The sequence below is a fragment of the Entelurus aequoreus genome, linkage group LG13 (genome assembly GCF_033978785.1).
Source record: "Entelurus aequoreus isolate RoL-2023_Sb linkage group LG13, RoL_Eaeq_v1.1, whole genome shotgun sequence".
In the NCBI taxonomy this organism is placed as follows: domain Eukaryota; kingdom Metazoa; phylum Chordata; class Actinopteri; order Syngnathiformes; family Syngnathidae; genus Entelurus; species Entelurus aequoreus.
The window spans coordinates 8790715-8813180 of record NC_084743.1 but is presented as its reverse complement, the minus strand read 5'-3'; the positions used below and the strand labels follow the sequence as shown (position 1 = coordinate 8813180).

The following is a 22466-nucleotide window of genomic DNA, read 5'->3' as shown; positions in this document are numbered from 1 at the left end:
GGTTAATACGTTACCATCGGTCCCCACAAGGTTAACACGTTACCATCGGTCCCCACAGGGTTAATACTTTACCATCGGTCCCCACAGGGTTAATACTTTACCAGGTCCCCACAAGGTTGACACGTTACCATCGGTCCCCACAAGGTTAACACTTTACCATCGGTCCCCACAAGGTTAACACTTTACCATCGGCCCCCACAAGTTTACCACGTTACCATCGGTCCCCACAAGGTTAACACGTTACCATCGGTCCCCACAAGGTTAACACTTTACCATCGGTCCCCACAAGGTTAACACGTTACCATCGGTCCCCACAAGGTTAACACGTTACCATCGGTCCCCACAACGTTAACACTTTACCATCGGTCCCCACAAGGTTAACACTTTACCATCGGTCCCCACAAGGTTAACATGTTACCATCGGTCCCCACAAGTTTACCACGTTACCATCAGTCCCCACAAGGTTAACACTTTACCATCGGTCCCCACAAGGTTAACACGTTACCATCGGTCCCCACAAGGTTAACACGTTACCATCGGTCCCCACAAGGTTAACACGTTACCATCGGTCCCCGCAAGGTTAACACTTTACCATCGGTCCCCACAAGTTTAACACATTACCATCGGTCCCCACAAGGTTAATACGTTACCATCGGTCCCCACAAGGTTAACACGTTACCATCGGTCCCCACAGGGTTAATACTTTACCATCGGTCCCCACAGGGTTAATACTTTACCAGGTCCCCACAAGGTTGACACGTTACCATCGGTCCCCACAAGGTTAACACTTTACCATCGGTCCCCACAAGGTTAACACTTTACCATCGGCCCCCACAAGTTTACCACGTTACCATCGGTCCCCACAAGGTTAACATGTTACCATCGGTCCCCACAAGGTTAACACTTTACCATCGGTCCCCACAAGGTTAACACGTTACCATCGGTCCCCACAAGGTTAACACGTTACCATCGGTCCCCACAACGTTAACACTTTACCATCGGTCCCCACAAGGTTAACACTTTACCATCGGTCCCCACAAGGTTAACATGTTACCATCGGTCCCCACAAGTTTACCACGTTACCATCAGTCCCCACAAGGTTAACACTTTACCATCGGTCCCCACAAGGTTAACACGTGTGTACTCAAGCGGGAGTTTCTGGTACCAAAGCAAACCTGAACCTGGTTTCTGATGGCACCCCCCAAAGGCGGCTAGAACCCCAGTAGCCCACGTTGCTTCCTGTGCCAGCCTCTGTGCCATATGTCTCCCTTGGAGCGCCTCCAAGATGGAAGCTCCACGTGAGGACAGACGGTGTGTGATGGCACGTGGCCAAGGCAGAGAGGTGGAAGCGAGACACTGGGACCACATGACAGAGTCCATGGCCACGAATGATGTCATCCTGGGGGCTGCAGAGCAAGGCAGCGAGTCTTCATCAATGGGAACACAAACATCCCAGCATGGAACCTGCTTGAGGTTAAACGCCGGCCCTCGTTGTCAGGGAAACTCTTCTTTAATCTACCAAACAGTCCAGGGGCCTCATGTATTAAGAGTTGCCTGGCCACGCCCCCATTTGAATACGCAAATCATGGACTATAGAGCGCACCTGAATATAAGTCACACCCACTAAATTTTACACCAAAAAAATCTATATATTGTTCCATATATTAGCCGCACCAGACTATAAGTCACAGATATGTACGTTGTGAAATGAGTTATTTACACATAAATATTTAGTACGTGTTTATTTACATACATTAATTGTTTCCAAAGGGTGTCTGTAACACGGCAGTAAAAGAGTTGATCAAACAAAACAGAAGTCATAGTCATGGACCCACTAGCTGCACAAGCTAGCTCTCAATTAGCTAAACTGACTCAATAACTCCGCGGTGACGTTTTGGGAAATTTACTGAGGAATTTGTGAAAATTAAACAATACAAAAAGAATGTAAGTTAATTACACTAACACAGACACTCGTAAACATGTTAGCATATTAGCTAATGCTAACGACGCTAGCTTGTTTACATCACGATAGCGCGTACAAATATGCATGAAAACACTCCTACAGACATCACACATGTTACGCTGAATTGTTTTAGTTAAATTGTAAAACTTACAACTGTTTCTTGGAGCGATGAATCCATACGAGTAGAAACGCTATGAACTACTAGAAGATGGAAAGTCACTTGTACTTCCGGTTCAAAGCACTAAATGGAAGGACACTGCAGCACGAGCAGTGAGCGAACACCTCCAAAAGATGGCGCCATAGCACAAACAATAACACAATAAGTGTGTTTGCATGGTTTTATTTGCATTGTGGCCGTCAGCGGAGAAAAATCCACGCATTTTATAAACCACAGATTTCGAAGTGTAGGAAAAAAGTAGCGTCTTGGAATTTACGGTAAGTTAGCCATGTGCCTCAGATGTCACACTCTGCCAAATCACAACTGCTTCTCTCTGGTGTTTGCGATAAAGTGGGTGTGGCCAAACAGGTAAAAGTAGTGCTGCACCATGTTTGAAAAGGTGCTCACTTTAATGTAAAACTTTAGTAGAAGTGTGTGACTCTGATTCCCCCGATATAAATGTGATTTGTGTATCTTACGACAACATGTGTTCGTTCATACAGTAAGTAGCCTGCTCACAGCCAGATTAGAGTTTATGTAATACTTGGTTGGCAACCTTTTACATTTAAACATGCCAGTTCATCAGAAAGACTTTGACTCTTGTTTGATTACTCAATCTATTATTGCAACCCAGGAGAGATACTTGCTGTGCTGGAGTCCCAGGACCACATTTGATCTCCTTGATCAGGGAAGCCCAAAGTGGTCATTTCCTTTGCCCCGTCATAGGATGGCTAGCAAACGTAATCCCGCTGACCCCTTTAAAGCCATCGTTGATGGCATGTCCGCATGGCTACACCGTCAAAAAGTCACATTTGACCTGGCAGCTCAGTCGCCAGACATTTACCCTAAAATCATCAGTGCTATCATTTTTCAAAAGACACTGTAAAAAGAGAAGGTAGATTTTACGGTTAATATACACTAGCGTTCAAAAGTTTGGGGTCACATGTAAATGTCCTTATTTTTGAAGGAAAAGCACTGTACTTTTCAATGAAGATAACTTTAAACTAGTCTTAACTTTACAGAAATACACTCTATACATTGCTAATGTGGTAAATGACTATTCTAGCTGCAAATGTCTGCTTTTTGGTGCAATATCTACATAGGTGTATAGAGGCCCATTTCCAGCAACTATCACTCCAGTGTTCTAACGGTACAATGTGTTTGCTCATTGGCTCAGAAGGCTAATTGATGATTAGAAAACCCTTGTGCAATCATGTTCACACATCTGAAAACACTTTAGCTCGTTACAGAAGCTACAAAACTGACCTTCCTTTGAGCACATGGAGTTTCTGGAGCATCACATTTGTGGGCTCAATTAAACGCTCAAAATGGCCAGAAAAAGAGAACTTTCATCTGAAACTCGACAGTCTATTCTTGTTCTTAGAAATGAAGGCTATTCCACTAAATTGTTTGGGTGAGCCCAAACTTTTGAACGGTAGTGTACCTGATAATATTTTTCAATTTATAGTAATGCACTGTAAAAATGGCTATAGATTTTATGGTATAAACTGGCAGCTCAGTCACCAAAAATGTTTACGTGAAAACCACAGTTGCAGTAACTTGGTGTAAAAAAACACTCTAAATGTTTAGGTAGTATTACAGTTTTTTTTAATCATAAAATCTGTAGATGTTTTTTACGGACTAACACTTTACATTAGACTTAAAGAACCCCTGCCCTACGTTTAAAGTAGAGACTTTTTGATGCTCTATGGAAAAAAATGGCAGCTCAGTCACTAGAATGTTGAGGGGAAAACAAATGTTTAGGTAGTATTGCAGTTTATTGATCATAAAATCTATGTTGTTTTTTTTGCAGTCTAAGAAGTTACGTTTGACTTAAAGAACCCCTGCCCTACGTTAAAAATAGAGACTTTTTGACGCTCTGTGGAAAAGGATGACCTTGGGCGCCATGCTTCGCCCGTGTCCAATAAGGAAAAGCTACACCCTTGGTAGTTTAGCAAAGTATGTAGTTCTAGAACCACACCTGGAAATGATGAACATCTGCAGAAAATGATCTGAAAGAAGTACATAAAAGATGCTAACTGTATTAGACACAGTGTGTAGTGCATCATATTGATGTACAGTATGGTGCTATAAGCCTACACATTCCTCACTCACGGTGCTATTGCGGGTATTTGGCCCATGGACCATTGGCACATTTAAATCAACTATTACGTGTCTTCACAAATATGAATAGTGTCCTTGCCTCCATCTTTTTCCCATTGTTGAAAACAAATGTTGGTATAGCCCTCTCTCTCTCTCTCTCTCTCTATATATATATATATATATAATCTATTTTTAGATGCGTGGCAGTTGGGACATGGATGATTATAGAATTGATTAGTAAACGTCAATAATCGATGTATTTATTGTAAATAAAGTAATGCAGACAGTTCTGAGATGTTTCTCCCAGCTCCTTTACTTTCTGCCACTTATGTTCCACTTGTTCACTTTTTCATTCATTTAATAAACGTGGCAGTTAACGTGACCTTTTCTTATTACGAATGAATAGTTTTTTTTGAAGGGATAAACGTTTATTTAGTGAAACGGAAAGACATGTAAAACTGCATCAATATAAATGAATTAATGATGCATCATTAAGCCGGCGAGGCTTAATAATCAATTTTTAATTGAATCGTAGCTCCTGAATCGTAATCAAATTGTGAGGTGCCCAAAGATTCTCACCTCTAGTATATACTGTATGTGTATATATGTATGTATATACGTATTTATATATACAGTACATGTATATATGTGTGTATATATATCTATCTATATATATATATAGATATATATATGCACATTTATGTATATAAGTATACGAATATGTGTACAGGTGTGTATATGTGTGTATATATATATATATATATATATATATATATATATATATATATATATATATATATATATATACACACACACACACACATGTACATATGCACATGTATGTGTGTGTATATATATATATATTTACACACATACATGTGCATATGTTCTGTATATATATATCTATATTAGGGCTGCAACAACTAATCGATTAAAATTGATTATAAAAATAGTTGCCGATTAATTTAGTCATCGATTCGTTGGATCTATGCTATGCGCATGCGCAGAGGCTTTAAAAAAAATAAAAAATAATTTTTTTAATTTTTTTAAATAAACCTTTATTTATAAACTGCAACATGTACAAACAGCTGAGAAACAATAATCAAAATAAGTATGGTGCCAGTATGCTGTTTTTTTTCAATAAAATACTGGAAAGGATAGAAATGTAGTTTGTCTCTTTTATCCGATTATTAATCGATTAATCGAAGTAATAATCGACAGATTAATCGATTATCAAATTAATCGTTAGTTGCAGCCCTAATATATATATATATATATATATATATATATATATATATATATATATATATATATATATATATATATATATATATATATATATATATATATATATACACATGTATGTTTGTGTGTATATATATATACACACAAACCTATGTGTGTTTGTGTGTGTGTATATATCTATATATATACATATATGTATACACACATACATGTGTGTGTACATATATACATGTGTATATATATACATATGTATGTGTGTGTGTGTGTGTGTATATATATATGTATATACACATATGTATATATGTACACATGTATTTATGTGTGTGTGTGTATATATATTTACACACATACATGTGCATATGTACTGTATATATATCTATATATATAGATATACATACACATGTATGTTTGTGTGTATATATATATATACACACAAACATGTATGTGTGTGTGTATATATCTATATATATATACATATATATACACACATACATGTGTGTGTACATATATACATGTGTATATATATACATATGTATGTGTGTGTGTATATATGTATATATATACATATATATACACACATACATGTGTGTGTACATATATACATGTGTATATATATACATATGTATGTGTGTGTGTATATATCTATATATATACATATATATACACACATACATGTGTGTGTACATATATACATGTGTATATATATACATATGTATGTGTGTGTATATATATATATGTATATACACATGTATGTGTATATATATGTATACATTTGTATGTGTATATAATGTTTATATACAGTATGAATGCGTTTATGTATGTATTTGTATGTATACATATATATATGTATGTGTATATATATATATGTATGTATGTGTTATATGTTTTAATTATTTTAGATGTAGTTATTCATATATATATGTATGTTGTGCATGATGTGTAGTAATAAAGGAGATGATGCAGGTGTACCTAATAATGTGCTGCAGTGTTAATAAAGTGAAAATGTCCCATAGGGAGGACGTTGAAGTGTTTGTGTATTTCCATAGCATTTCTTCAAGCGTCCTCATCCCATATTTCACTTCCTTGCACCTCCTCCATCCTCCATCCTCCATCCTCCATCCTCCATCCTCCGTCCTCCATCCTCCATCCTCCGTCCTCCAGCCTCCGTCCTCCAGCCTCCGTCCTCCATCCTCCGTCCTCCATCCTCCATCCTCCGTCCTCCGTCCTCCGTCCTCCGTCCTCCGTCCTCCGTCCTCCATCCTCCATCCTCCGTCCTCCGTCCTCCATCCTCCATCCTCCATCCTCCGTCCTCCATCCTCCGTCCTCCGTCCTCCAGCCTCCGTCCTCCATCCTCCGTCCTCCGTCCTCCGTCCTCCGTCCTCAGTCCTCCATCCTCCATCCTCCGTCCTCCATCCTCCGTCCTCCGTCCTCCATCCTCCGTCCTCCATCCTCCATCCTCCGTCCTCCATCCTCCGTCCTCCATCCTCCATCCTCCATCCTCCGTCCTCCATCCTCCGTCCTCCGTCCTCCAGCCTCCGTCCTCCAGCCTCCGTCCTCCGTCCTCCGTCCTCCATCCTCCGTCCTCCGTCCTCCATCCTCCATCCTCCATCCTCCGTCCTCCGTCCTCCATCCTCCGTCCTCCGTCCTCCATCCTCCATCCGTCATGTTCATGGTCCTGTGCGAGGTTGTGTGTTCATCTTGTGGAAGTAGTCCACATTATGTCAGCTTCATACATTACAATCAGTGCAGTAATTCAGCAGGCGCCTTTGTCCAAATAGTCCAGACTAGCATGGATGAACAATTAGACTGCATGAGGGTCACACTGAATGTAGACTCTGGTCCTCTCCAGGGACTCTGAGGGCCGCAAGCTGTGCAAGAAAGTCAAAGTGGAGCCCAGTTCTGCCAGTGAGTTGCTGCATTACAGGTGAGTGTGCCACTTCCTCCTTCTGACCCTCACCTGTTGAGTTGCTGCATTACAGGTGAGTGTGCCACTTCCTCCTTCTGACCCTCACCTGTCCTTCACTCTTCTTCTTCTGCCACAGAGATGGAACTTTCCACCTGCTCTACGACCGACCTTTGACCTTCAAGGTGTGTCCTCGCATCTTCTTTCAATGACGGTGACATCATCTTTGTTGTGGAGTTCACCTGTGTCAGCCCTCACCTTGTCACTGCACACGTGTTCCGACCACTCATTTTTCTCTAACTACCTTCAGTTCCGGACTAAAAGCCGCCACTTTTTTCCTACACTTTGAATCCTGTGGCTTACAAAACGGTGCGGCTGATACATGGATTTTTCCTTGCTGACGGCCGTAATGCAAATAGTTAAAAAACAAAAAAAACTAGTGAAGACACTGAAAAATGTCGTTTTTTGTGCTACGGCGCCACCTTTTGGATGTGTTCACTCACGGCAGGTGCTGCACTGCCCTTCTTTTTAGACTGGCTTTCAACCGGAAGTACAAGTGCCGTTCCGTTTTCTAGCCGTCCATAGCGTTTCTACTTGTATGGATTCTCCAAGCAACGTTTGTAAGTTTTACAATACAACTAAAACAATTCTTACTTACTAAAGTGTCCCATGTGTGATGTCTGTAGGAGGGTTTTCATGCATATTTGTACCTGCTGTAGTAATGTCATTAAGCTAGCGTCGTTAGCATTAGCTAACATGGTAATACATTTACAAATGTGTGTTAGTATTATTAACTTACATTCTTTTTGTATTGTTTCACTTTCACAAACGTCACCGTGGCGATATTGAGTCTGTTTAGCTGATTGGAGAGCTAGCTTGTGCAGCTAGTGGGTCCTTGACCATGACTTCTGTTTTGTTTGATCAGCCGTTTTACTGCCGTGTTACAGACACCGTTTGGAAACAATTAAGGTATGTAAATAAACATTTACTGTGTAATTAACTCCATTTCACAACGTATATATCAGACTTATAGTCACACATGGTACGCTTTAGTAAGTAAGAATTGTTTTAGTTATATTGTAAAACTTACCAACGTCGCTTGGAGTGATGAATGAAGAATCCGTACGAGTAGAAACGCCATGGACGGCTATACTTCCGGTTTAAGGCATTCAAACAGGAAGTACATTGTCAACCTGGTCCAAAAGTCGGCGCTATGGCACAAAAAAAGAAAAAACCTTTTCAGTGTTTCTGCTCGGGTTGAATGAAATCTATTGAACACAAAACTTTATGGCCGTCAGCGAAAGAAAATCCATAAATTAGCCGCACCGATTTACAAACCGCAGGGTACAAGGCGTAGGAAAAAAGTAGTGGCTTATAGTGCGGGATTTATGAGCGTTGCAACATTGGTGAAAGTATGGCTGCTCTGACGTCCTTCCTTTCTTTTATTGCCACGCCCACCTTCCTTTGTTGCCACGCCCACCTTCCTTTGTTGCCACGCCCACCTCTCAGTCCATGGTGGCCTTCCTGAAGGACCCCTCAGGACCCCCACTGTGGGAGGAAAACCCCCAGGCTAAAGACATCCTTCACATAGCAACAGAAAAGGTAAGTCTTGGAGGACATGTCATGAGCTTCAACCAGGTCAATGACACACACACACACACACACACACACACACACACACACACACACACACACACTGATCCTTCATGTCCTCATGCACGTTGTCATTTGAAGGACTTCCGGAAGCTGCTGAAGAAGGAGGACAGGCCCATCCTCATGATGTTCTACGCTCCATGTGAGTGTCTGCTACCTTTGTGCTAAAGCAGGGGTGTGCACAAAGTTAGCATTCTAATATTAGCATGATAGCTTGTTTCTGCAGGGACACACCTCAGCGTCAAATGTTTTGTTACTTGACGAATGATGTCATCAATCACATGCTAACATTAGTAAGATAGCTTTTTTTTAGCTAAATTTGTAGGTATATTTTTGGTACTTGATGCATGTTACAGTTAGCATTTTAGCATGCTAGATTGTTTAGTTACTTAAGCAGGTATACACCTCAGCGTCAAATATGTTATTACTTACGTTAGCTCCCATGCTAACGTAAGTAGGCTAGCTTTTTTAGCTAATTTTATAGGTATATATCAGAGTCATATTTGGTACTTGATGCATGCTAATGTTAGCTGGCTAGCATTTTAAACCCATTTTTCAGGTACACACCTTGAAGTGATATATTTTGGTACTTGACGCATGTTTAGCATGCTAACATCAGCTTGCTAGATTGTTAAGTTACTTTAGCAGGTATACACCTCAGCGTCAAATATGTTATTACTTGGCGAATGATACCAGTTAGCATGCTAACGTAAGTAGGCTAGCTTTTTTAGCAAATTTTATAGGTATACACCAGAGTCATCTTTTGGTACCTGATCCATGCTAACATTACCATGCTAGCATTTTTAACACATTTTTCAGGTACACACCTAGAAGTATTGTATTTTTGTACTTGATGCATGTTACAGTTAGCATTTTAGCATGCTAGATTGTTTAGTTACTTAAGCAGGTATACACCTCAGCGTCAAATATGTTATTACTTACGTTAGCACCTATGCTAACGTAAGTAGGCTAGCTTTTTTAGCTAATTTTATAGGTATAGACCAGAGTCATATTTGGTACTTGATGCATGCTAATGTTAGCTGGCTAGCATTTTAAACCCATTTTTCAGGTACACACCTTGAAGTAATATATTTTGGTACTTGACCCATGTTTAGCATGCTAACATCAGCTTGCTAGATTGTTAAGTTACTTTAGCAGGTATACACCTCAGCGTCAAATATGTTATTACTTGGCGAATGATACCAGTTAGCATGCTAACGTAAGTAGGCTAGCTTTTTTAGCTAATTTTATAGGTATACACCCGAGTCATCTTTTTTACCTGATCCATGCTAACATTACCATGCTAGCATTTTTAACACATTTTTCAGGTACACACCTAGGAGTAATGTATTTTTGTACTTGATGCATGTTACAGTTAGCATTTTAGCATGCAAGCTTTTTTAGCTCATTTAGCAGGTATACACCCCAGTGTCAAATACCGTATTTTCGGAGTATAAGTCGCTCCGGAGTATAAGTCACACCGGCCGAAAATGCATAATAAAGAAGTAAAAAAACATATATAAGTCGCACTGGAGTATAAGTCGCAATTTTTGGGGAAATGTATTTGATAAAAGCCAACAGCAAGAATAGACATTTGAAAGGCAATTTAAAATGTCTAAAGAATAGTGAACAACAGGCTGAATAAGTGTACGTTATATGAGGCATAAATAACCAACTGGTATGTTAACGTAACATATTATGGTAAGAGTCATTCAAATAACTATAACATATAGAACATGCTATACGTTTACCAAACAATCTGTCACTAAATCCCATCAAATCTTATACGTCTAGTCTCTTACGTGAATGACATCAATAATATTATACGATATTTTACGCTAATGTGTTAATAAATTCACACATAAGTCGCTCCTGAGTATAAGTCGCACCCCCGGCCAAACTATGAAAAAAACTGCGACTTATAGTCAGAAAAATACGGTATTTTGTCACTTGACAAATGATACCAGTTAGCATGCTAACCTAAGTAGGCTAGATTTTTTTAGCCAATTGTATAGGTATACACCAGTCATATTTTGGTACTTGATGCATTCTAGCATTTTTAACACATTTGTCAGGTACACACCTCAGAGTAATATATTTTGGTACTTGATGCATGTTACAGTTAGTATTTTAGCATGCCAACATTAGCATGCTAGCTTTTTTTTAGCTAATTTAGGAGGTATACACCATAGTGTCAAATATTGTTTTACTTAATGATACCTGTTAGCATGCTAACTTAAGTAGGCTAGCGCTTTGAGCTAAATGTATAGGTATACACCAGAGTCCTATTGTGGTACGTGATGCATGCTAACATTACCATGCTGGCATTTGTAACACATTTTTCATGTTCATATCGCAGAGTAATATATTTTTGTCCTTGACGTATGCTACTGTTATAGCATGCTAGCTTTTTTTTAGCTAATTAAGCAGGTATACTCCTGAGTGTGAAATATGTCTTGACTTGATGAATGATGATTGTGTCTCCCTTGCTCTTTGACAGGGTGTGGCGTGTGTAAGAGGATGCAGCCTGTCTTCCAGCAAGCAGCCACGGAGACAAAAGGACGATACGTAAGTGCAACCCTGCCAACACTGTCATGCTAACGTTGCACACGCTGTTCCATGCTGGTTTTCCTGGCCTGAATTGTACATTAGAAGCAGGCAAGCACGCTACTGCAAAGCACAACTGACACGCTAACATGTCCTAGCATATTACTCAAGTCTGTCATCACCATCGCTCGTCAAAACAAAAATGGTGGATAGCTACGGTGGCCCACATAAACTATTAACACGACTTTCAGCTGCAGCACCGTTGCAAAAGCCACAACACAATAATGTAAAGCCGCCACACAACATTAAGCAACAAAGGACATGACGGGAGTGACAGCAGAGCAAGTTACCACTTCCTGAGACGTAAGGTTGGTGTTATTGGAAATGTAAATACAGTTATTTATATTCGTGTTATTGGAAATGTAAATACAGTTATTTATATTCGTGTTATTGGAAATGTAAATACAGTTATTTATATTAGTGTTATTGGAAATGTAAATACAGTTATTTATATTAGTGTTATTGGAAATGTAAATACAGTTATTTATATTAGTGTTATTGGAAATGTAAATAGTTATTTATATTCGTGTTATTGGAAATGTAAATAGTTATTTATAGTTATTTATATTAGTGTTATTGGAAATGTAAATAGTTATTTATATTAGTGTTATTGGAAATGTAAATACAGTTATTTATATTAGTGTTATTGGAAATGTAAATACAGTTATTTATATTAGTGTTATTGGAAATGTAAATAGTTATTTATATTCGTGTTATTGGAAATGTAAATAGTTATTTATATTAGTGTTATTGGAAATGTAAATAGTTATTTATATTCGTGTTATTGGAAATGTAAATAGTTATTTATATTAGTGTTATTGGAAATGTAAATACAGTTATTTATATTAGTGTTATTGGAAATGTAAATACAGTTATTTATATTAGTGTTATTGGAAATGTAAATAGTTATTTATATTCGTGTTATTGGAAATGTAAATAGTTATTTATATTAGTGTTATTGGAAATGTAAATAGTTATTTATATTAGTGTTATTGGAAATGTAAATAGTTATTTATATTAGTGTTATTGGAAATGTAAATAGTTATTTATATTCGTGTTATTGGAAATGTAAATAGTTATTTATATTAGTGTTATTGGAAATGTAAATAGTTATTTATATTCGTGTTATTGGAAATGTAAATAGTTATTTATATTAGTGTTATTGGAAATGTAAATACAGTTATTTATATTAGTGTTATTGGAAATGTAAATACAGTTATTTATATTAATGTTATTGGAAATGTAAATACAGTTATTTATATTAGTGTTATTGGAAATGTAAATACAGTTATTTATATTAGTGTTATTGGAAATGTAAATACAGTTATTTATATTAGTGTTATTGGAAATGTAAATAGTTATTTATATTAGTGTTATTGGAAATGTAAATACAGTTATTTATATTCGTGTTATTGGAAATGTAAATACAGTTATTTATATTAGTGTTATTGGAAATGTAAATAGTTATTTATATTCGTGTTATTGGAAATGTAAATAGTTATTTATATTAGTGTTATTGGAAATGTAAATAGTTATTTATATTCGTGTTATTGGAAATGTAAATAGTTATTTATATTAGTGTTATTGGAAATGTAAATACAGTTATTTATATTAGTGTTATTGGAAATGTAAATACAGTTATTTATATTAGTGGTATTGGAAATGTAAATAGTTATTTATATTCGTGTTATTGGAAATGTAAATAGTTATTTATATTAGTGTTATTGGAAATGTAAATAGTTATTTATATTAGTGTTATTGGAAATGTAAATAGTTATTTATATTAGTGTTATTGGAAATGTAAATAGTTATTTATATTCGTGTTATTGGAAATGTAAATAGTTATTTATATTAGTGTTATTGGAAATGTAAATAGTTATTTATATTCGTGTTATTGGAAATGTAAATAGTTATTTATATTAGTGTTATTGGAAATGTAAATACAGTTATTTATATTAGTGTTATTGGAAATGTAAATACAGTTATTTATATTAATGTTATTGGAAATGTAAATACAGTTATTTATATTAGTGTTATTGGAAATGTAAATACAGTTATTTATATTAGTGTTATTGGAAATGTAAATACAGTTATTTATATTAGTGTTATTGGAAATGTAAATACAGTTATTTATATTCGTGTTATTGGAAATGTAAATAGTTATTTATATTAGTGTTATTGGAAATGTAAATACAGTTATTTATATTAGTGTTATTGAAAATGTAAATACAGTTATTTATATTAGTGTTATTGGAAATGTAACTAGTTATTTATATTGTTATTGGAAATGTAAATACAGTTATTTATATTAATGTTATTGAAAGTGTAAATACAGTTATTTATATTAGTGTTATTGAAAATGTAACTAGTTATTTATATTAGTGTTCTTGAAAATATAGATAGTTATTTATATGAGTTTATATTAGCATGCTAACATTAGCAGGCTAGATTGTGATGTCTGTGTGTTGCCTCCCAGGTCCTGGCCGCCATGAACGTGCACCCGGCAGAGTTTGATGGCCTGAAGCAGGAGTTTGATGTGAAAGGTTACCCCACCTTCTGCTACTTCCAGTGAGTCCTGGTAATCATGCCACACCACACTCCCTGGAGTGGACTTTAGTTCTGGGTTGTTGAGGTGCTACTGGCCTGCAGTGTTTCTCTTCTCCAACATGGCTGGTCTTCTGCCTCCACACAGGATGACATACTGCTCATCACTATTAAAAGTGGACACATTTATACTTTTTTTTAGCTAAAAGCCATCAAATGTAAATCAATATATGCTTCTTTAGATTTATTCAATCATATTCATGATTAAAAATTAATTATTACCTGTTAATACAAATAATAATACAGTGCATCCTTAATGTATTCACAGCATTTGTTTTTTTTTCATCTTGCAGCTTGAAAGTGGAATAAATTCATTTTTGTTATTAAAATTCTACACACAATACCCCATAATGACAATGTGACCAAAAACTTTTTTAGAGCTTGTTTATTGTAATTATTAAACATTTGAAAAACAGCTATGACACAAAACTTTTGATAATATAAATATTAGAGATGTCCGATAATATCGGTCGGCCGATAAATGCGTTAAAATGTAATATCGGAAATTATCGGTATCGTTTTTTTTATTATCAGTATCGTTTTGTTTTTTGTTTTTTTTATTAAATCCACATAAAAAACACAAGATACACTTACAATTAGTGCACCAACCCACCCCATTTACACACATTCACACTCATTCACACAAAAGGGTTGTTTCTTTCTGTTATTAATATTCTGCTTCCTACATTATATATCAATATATATCAATACAGTCTGCAAGGGATACAGTCCGTAAGCACACATGATTGTGCGTGCTGCTGCTCCACTAATAGTACTAACCTTTAACACTTCATTTTACTCATTTTCATTCATTACTAGTTTCTATGTAACTGTTTTTATATTGTTGTACTTTCTTTTTTATTCAAGAAAATGTTTTTAATTTATTTATCTTATTTTACTAATTTTTTTAAAAAGTACCTTATCTTCACCATACCTGGTTGTCCAAATTAGGCATAATAATGTGTTAATTCCACGACTGCATATATCGGTTGGTATCGGTATCGGTTGATATCGGTATCGGTAATTAAAGAGTTGGACAATATCGGAATATCGGCATATCGGCAAAAAGCCATTATCGGACATCCCTATTTTAAATATGTATATACATTGCATCTGTAAAGTATTTATAACACTTCACTTTTTACACATTTTGTTATGTTGCAGCTTTATTCCAAAATGGAATTTTAAAAAAATAGTCCTCCAAATTCTACACACAATACCCCTTAATGACGAGGTGACAAAAATATTTTTAGAGTTTTTTGGAAATGTTTTAAACATTTAAAAAAAACAGCTATGACACAAAACTTTTGATAATATAAATATATTTATTTAATTATAATTTATTATATATTTTAATTCAATTTTTTTTTTTTTTTACTTTTGTAATATTTATATACAGCGCATCTGGAAACTATTCATAACGCTTCACTTTTTCCACATTCAGTTATGTTACAGCTTTATTCCAAAATGGAATCCATATTTTTTACACACAATATCCCATAATGACAATGACACAAACATATTGTTAGCGCTTTTTGGAAATGTCTCAAAAATGAAAAACCAGCTATTACACAAAGCTTTTGATAATGTTATTATTTTTTATTTTAATCAATTAGACATTCCATCCGTTTTCTACCGCTTGTCCCTTTTTGGGGTCACGGCCGATCTCAGCTGCATTTGGGCGGAAGGCGGGGTACACCCTGGACAAGTGGCCATAGATTCACCTGTCTGTGTCTCAATCTGTGTGTGTGTAATCTGATTCACCTGTCTGTGTACGCATTTGTGTGTCTGTGTCTCAATCTGTGTGTGTGTGTAATCTGACTCACCTGTCTGTGTACTCATTTGTGTGTCTGTGTCTCAATCTGTGTGTGTGTGTAATCTGACTCACCTGTCTGTGTACTCATTTGTGTGTCTGTGTCTCAATCTGTGTGTGTGTGTAATCTGACTCACCTGTCATCAGATTACACACACACACACACACACACACACACACACACACACACACACACACAGATTGAGAAGCACATTTGCAGACAGTGTTGCTAGGATAATACTTGCATGGCAGAATATTTCACCTGGTCCAGACAAGTGGTGGTCACCTTGACTCAGTTTGCTACTTCATCATCATGGCAGTCTCTTTAATGAGAGGACCTGTGTGTGTGTGTGTGTGTGTGTGTGTGTGTGTGTGTGTGTGTGTGTGTGTGTGTGTGTGTGTGTGTGTGTGTGTGTGTGTGTGTGTGTGTGTGTGTGTGTGTGTGTGTGTGTGTGTGTGTGTGTGTGTGTGTGTGTGTGTGTGTGTGTGTGTGTGCACATTAGCATTAGCACGTATCCCAGCTAACGGTTACATTAGAAGATAAAACATGTGCTGACCAGTGGGTGCTAAAGTGCTAGCATCAGCTATCTGATGCTGCAAGGTTTGATGGCCGCTCACTTGCCTTCTACCAGGATTAACGCCGCAGAAAGATGTCCAATCAAGCTGATTGGACATTCCCCTGCCAAGTACAGTACAATGTGGTACACACACATCATCTTCTTAAACACAGAGGCCCAGTCTTCTTCCACTCAGGCCACAGATCAAAGGATACGGCGGCCATGTTGGTAGTTTTCACCTTCAAAAGTCTTACGATATACTAGCTTGGGAATCAGTGGGCGCCTCGTGATCCCGTCCGACTCCTGGGGTGACGATGCCATTCAGAGTCCAGTCTGGATCCAACATTATTCTCCATTCAAACCCGTTCTCACAATGATTATAATCAAAGTTTGTTCAAACAGGTTCGAAAGCCTCTTTCTGCTTGTGTGGGATTGGGATAAAAACTATTTATGTATTTTTTTAAATTAAAAATATATGTATTTTTTTTAAATAAAATATTATTTTATTTTATTAAAATTTATTTTATATGTTTTGATATATATATATTTTCGAATTTAATTACAAATATTTTTATATTTTAAAGCTATTTTTGAAAATGGATTTCGAATCGGGATCATTTTGAATCGTGATTCGGATGTGAATCGATTTTTTTTTTGTGTGCAACCCTACAGTGCATAGATCTTTTTCAAAGAACTAAAACATGCAATTTTAGCACACATTTAGTGTGAATGCTGAAGTTGAACTGAAATGCTAACAGTTAGCACGCTGGCCAGATAAAGTCACAAAACATATGAGCATTCTAACAGTACTATGCTAGCATGCTAACAATAGCATGCTTCCAGTTAGCTTTCGTGAAATACCAAAATATATGACACAGAAGTGTATACTTGCCAAATTAGCTACATCTAGCATGCTAGTGCTATTTCACCTGTGTGTTCTTTTATTGCACATGTTTGGTTTTTTTGTATGAGTATTTTTAGAATCGGATAAGTGGAAGAAAATGGATAAATATTCTTCGGATGTGCCACGGTCATTAACAAATGAGCAACAAAACTGTTAGGTTGTCTTCTTGTTCTCTGGCAGACTAGTTGTGTGTGAATCAGCAGCGTTACAATGCCATCTACTGTACAGAGTTGTAACAACCAGTGACAGTCCCATCATAATGTGTTCATGTGATGGTGTAAGGTAAATAAATGTTTGTGTTCACCTTGTCTTGCAGCAAGGGCAAGTTCCTCTTCCACTACGAGAACTACGGTGCCAGTGCCAAGGACATCGCTGACTGGATGAAGAAGTGAGTTAGTTGCACTCCACACACACTTCAGTCCAGTGTGACTCTTCATAGAGTGAGTTAGTTGCACTCCACACACACTTCAGTCCAGTGTGACTCTTCATAGAGTGAGTTAGTTGCACTCCACACACACTTCAGTCCAGTGTGACTCTTCATAGAGTGAGTTAGTTGCACTCCACACACACTTCAGTCCAGTGTGACTCTTCATAGAGTGAGTTAGTTGCACTCCACACACACTTCAGTCCAGTGTGACTCTTCATAGAGTGAGTTAGTTGCACTCCACACACACTTCAGTCCAGTGTGACTCTTCATAGAGTGAGTTAGTTGCACTCCACACACACTTCAGTCCAGTGTGACTCTTCATAGAGTGAGTTAGTTGCACTCCACACACACCTCAGTCCAGTGTGACTCTTCATAGAGTGAGTTAGTTGCACTCCACACACACCTCAGTCCAGTGTGACTCTTCATAGAGTGAGTTAGTTGCACTCCACACACACTTCAGTCCAGTGTGACTCTTCATAGAGTGAGTTAGTTGCACTCCACACACACTTCTGTCCAGTGTGACTCTTCATAGAGTGAGTTAGTTGCACTCCACACACACTTCAGTCCAGTGTGACTCTTCATAGAGTGAGTTAGTTGCACTCCACACACACTTCTGTCCAGTGTGACTCTTCATAGAGTGAGTTAGTTGCACTCCACACACACTTCAGTCCAGTGTGACTCTTCATAGAGTGAGTTAGTTGCACTCCACACACACTTCAGTCCAGTGTGACTCTTCATAGAGTGAGTTAGTTGCACTCCACACACACTTCAGTCCAGTGTGACTCTTCATAGAGTGAGTTAGTTGCACTCCACACACACTTCAGTCCAGTGTGACTCTTCATAGAGTGAGTTAGTTGCACTCCACACACACTTCAGTCCAGTGTGACTCTTCATAGAGTGAGTTAGTTGCACTCCACACACACTTCTGTCCAGTGTGACTCTTCATAGAGTGAGTTAGTTGCACTCCACACACACTTCTGTCCAGTGTGACCCTTCATAGAGTGAGTTAGTTGCACTCCACACACACTTCAGTCCAGTGTGACTCTTCATAGAGTGAGTTAGTTGCACTCCACACACACCTCAGTCCAGTGTGACTCTTCATAGAGTGAGTTAGTTGCACTCCACACACACTTCAGTCCAGTGTGACTCTTCATAGAGTGAGTTAGTTGCACTCCACACACACTTCTGTCCAGTGTGACTCTTCATAGAGTGAGTTAGTTGCACTCCACACACACTTCAGTCCAGTGTGACTCTTCATAGAGTGAGTTAGTTGCACTCCACACACACTTCAGTCCAGTGTGACTCTTCATAGAGTGAGTTAGTTGCACTCCACACACACTTCTGTCCAGTGTGACTCTTCATAGAGTGAGTTAGTTGCACTCCACACACACTTCAGTCCAGTGTGACTCTTCATAGAGTGAGTTAGTTGCACTCCACACACACTTCTGTCCAGTGTGACTCTTCATAGAGTGAGTTAGTTGCACTCCACACACACTTCTGTCCAGTGTGACTCTTCATAGAGTGAGTTAGTTGCACTCCACACACACTTCAGTCCAGTGTGACTCTTCATAGAGTGAGTTAGTTGCACTCCACACACACTTCAGTCCAGTGTGACTCTTCATAGAGTGAGTTAGTTGCACTCCACACACACTTCTGTCCAGTGTGACTCTTCATAGAGTGAGTTAGTTGCACTCCACACACACTTCAGTCCAGTGTGACTCTTCATAGAGTGAGTTAGTTGCACTCCACACACACCTCAGTCCAGTGTGACTCTTCATAGAGTGAGTTAGTTGCACTCCACACACACTTCAGTCCAGTGTGACTCTTCATAGAGTGAGTTAGTTGCACTCCACACACACTTCTGTCCAGTGTGACTCTTCATAGAGTGAGTTAGTTGCACTCCACACACACTTCAGTCCAGTGTGACTCTTCATAGAGTGAGTTAGTTGCACTCCACACACACTTCAGTCCAGTGTGACTCTTCATAGAGTGAGTTAGTTGCACTCCACACACACTTCTGTCCAGTGTGACTCTTCATAGAGTGAGTTAGTTGCACTCCACACACACTTCAGTCCAGTGTGACTCTTCATAGAGTGAGTTAGTTGCACTCCACACACACTTCTGTCCAGTGTGACTCTTCATAGAGTGAGTTAGTTGCACTCCACACACACTTCTGTCCAGTGTGACTCTTCATAGAGTGAGTTAGTTGCACTCCACACACACTTCTGTCCAGTGTGACTCTTCATAGAGTGAGTTAGTTGCACTCCACACACACTTCAGTCCAGTGTGACTCTTCATAGAGTGAGTTAGTTGCACTCCACACACACTTCTGTCCAGTGTGACTCTTCATAGAGTGAGTTAGTTGCACTCCACACACACTTCAGTCCAGTGTGACTCTTCATAGAGTGAGTTAGTTGCACTCCACACACACTTCAGTCCAGTGTGACTCTTCATAGAGTGAGTTAGTTGCACTCCACACACACTTCTGTCCAGTGTGACTCTTCATAGAGTGAGTTAGTTGCACTCCACACACACTTCTGTCCAGTGTGACTCTTCATAGAGTGAGTTAGTTGCACTCCACACACACTTCAGTCCAGTGTGACTCTTCATAGAGTGAGTTAGTTGCACTCCACACACACTTCAGTCCAGTGTGACTCTTCATAGAGTGAGTTAGTTGCACTCCACACACACTTCAGTCCAGTGTGACTCTTCATAGAGTGAGTTAGTTGCACTCCACACACACTTCAGTCCAGTGTGACTCTTCATAGAGTGAGTTAGTTGCACTCCACACACACTTCAGTCCAGTGTGACTCTTCATAGAGTGAGTTAGTTGCACTCCACACACACTTCAGTCCCGTGTGACTCTTCATAGAGTGAGTTAGTTGCACTCCACACACACTTCAGTCCAGTGTGACTCTTCATAGAGTGAGTTAGTTGCACTCCACACACACTTCTGTCCAGTGTGACTCTTCATAGAGTGAGTTAGTTGCACTCCACACACACTTCAGTCCAGTGTGACTCTTCTACTTCCTTTCATTTGAATTTGAAATAAATTATACTTATTCTATTTAATTTGGAAATAAATTCTACTTTATTCAATTTAATTTTCAAACTAATTTTACTTCATTCTATTTGAATTTGAAATAAATTCTACTTTATTCAATTTAATTTTCAAACTAATTTTACTTCATTCTATTTGAATTTGAAATAAATTCTACTTTGTTCAATTTAATTTGGAAATGAATATTAACTTTATTCAAATTAATTTTGAAAATAATTCTACTTCAATTTGAATTTGAATCAAATTGTACTTTATTCATTATAATTTTGAAATAAATTCTACTTCATCGAATTTGAAGAAATTCTACTTTACTCAATTTAATTTTGAAATAAATTACTTCCTTCTATTTGAATTTGAAATAAATTAAACTTTATTTAATATAATTTTGAAATAAATTCTACTTTATTCATTTTAATTTTGAAATAAATTCTACTCCATCGAATTTGAATAAATTCTACTTTACTCAATTTAATTTTGAAATAAATTACTTCCTTCTATTTGAAATTGAAATAAATTAAACTTTATTCAATATAATTTTGAAATAAATTCTACTTTATTCATTTTAATTTTGAAATAAATTCCACTTCATCGAATTTGAATAAATTCTACTTTACTCAATTTAATTTTGAAATAAATTACTTTCTTCTATTTGAATTTGAAATAAATTAAACTTTATTCAATATAATTTTGAAATAAATTCTACTTTATTCATTTTAATTTTGAAATAAATTCTACTTCATCGAATTTGAATAAATTTTACTTTACTCAATTTAATTTTGAAATAAATTACTTCCTTCTATTTGAATTTGAAATAAATTAAACTTTATTCAATATAATTTTGAAATAAATTCTACTTTATTCATTTTAATTTTGAAATAAATTCTACTTCATCGAATTTGAATAAATTCTACTTTACTCAATTTAATTTTGAAATAAATTACTTCCTTCTATTTGAATTTGAAATAAATTAAACTTTATTCAATATAATTTTGAAATAAATTCTACTTTATTCATTTTAATTTTGAAATAAATTCTACTTCATCGAATTTGAATAAATTCCACTTTACTCTATTTAATTTTGAAATAAATTACTTCCTTCTATTTGAATTTGAAATAAATTAAACTTTATTCAATATAATTTTGAAATAAATTCTACTTTATTCATTATAATTTTGAAATAAATTCTACTTCATCGAATTTGAATAAATTCTACTTTACTCAATTTAATTTTGAAATAAATTACTTCCTTCTATTTGAATTTGAAATAAATTAAACTTTATTCAATATAATTTTGAAATAAATTCTACTTTATTCATTTTAATTTTGAAATAAATTCTACTTCATCGAATTTGAATAAATTCTACTTTACTCAATTTAATTTTGAAATAAATTACTTCCTTCTATTTGAATTTGAAATAAATTAAACTTTATTCAATATAATTTTGAAATAAATTCTACTTCATTCATTT

At 36.7% G+C, this 22466-nt stretch overlaps 1 protein-coding gene across 1 annotated transcript in view; it reads left to right on the top strand.

The window, feature by feature from the left end:
* pdia5 (protein disulfide isomerase family A, member 5) overlaps positions 1-22466 on the top strand; it is a 76052-nt gene that overhangs the window by 27602 nt on the left and 25984 nt on the right. Inside the window, exons 4-10 of the mRNA XM_062068440.1 lie at positions 7318-7392; positions 7511-7556; positions 8881-8973; positions 9106-9166; positions 11525-11592; positions 14108-14199; positions 17826-17897. Coding sequence (XP_061924424.1) covers positions 7318-7392; positions 7511-7556; positions 8881-8973; positions 9106-9166; positions 11525-11592; positions 14108-14199; positions 17826-17897 — 507 coding nt within the window. The remainder of the gene's footprint in view (positions 1-7317; positions 7393-7510; positions 7557-8880; positions 8974-9105; positions 9167-11524; positions 11593-14107; positions 14200-17825; positions 17898-22466) is intronic.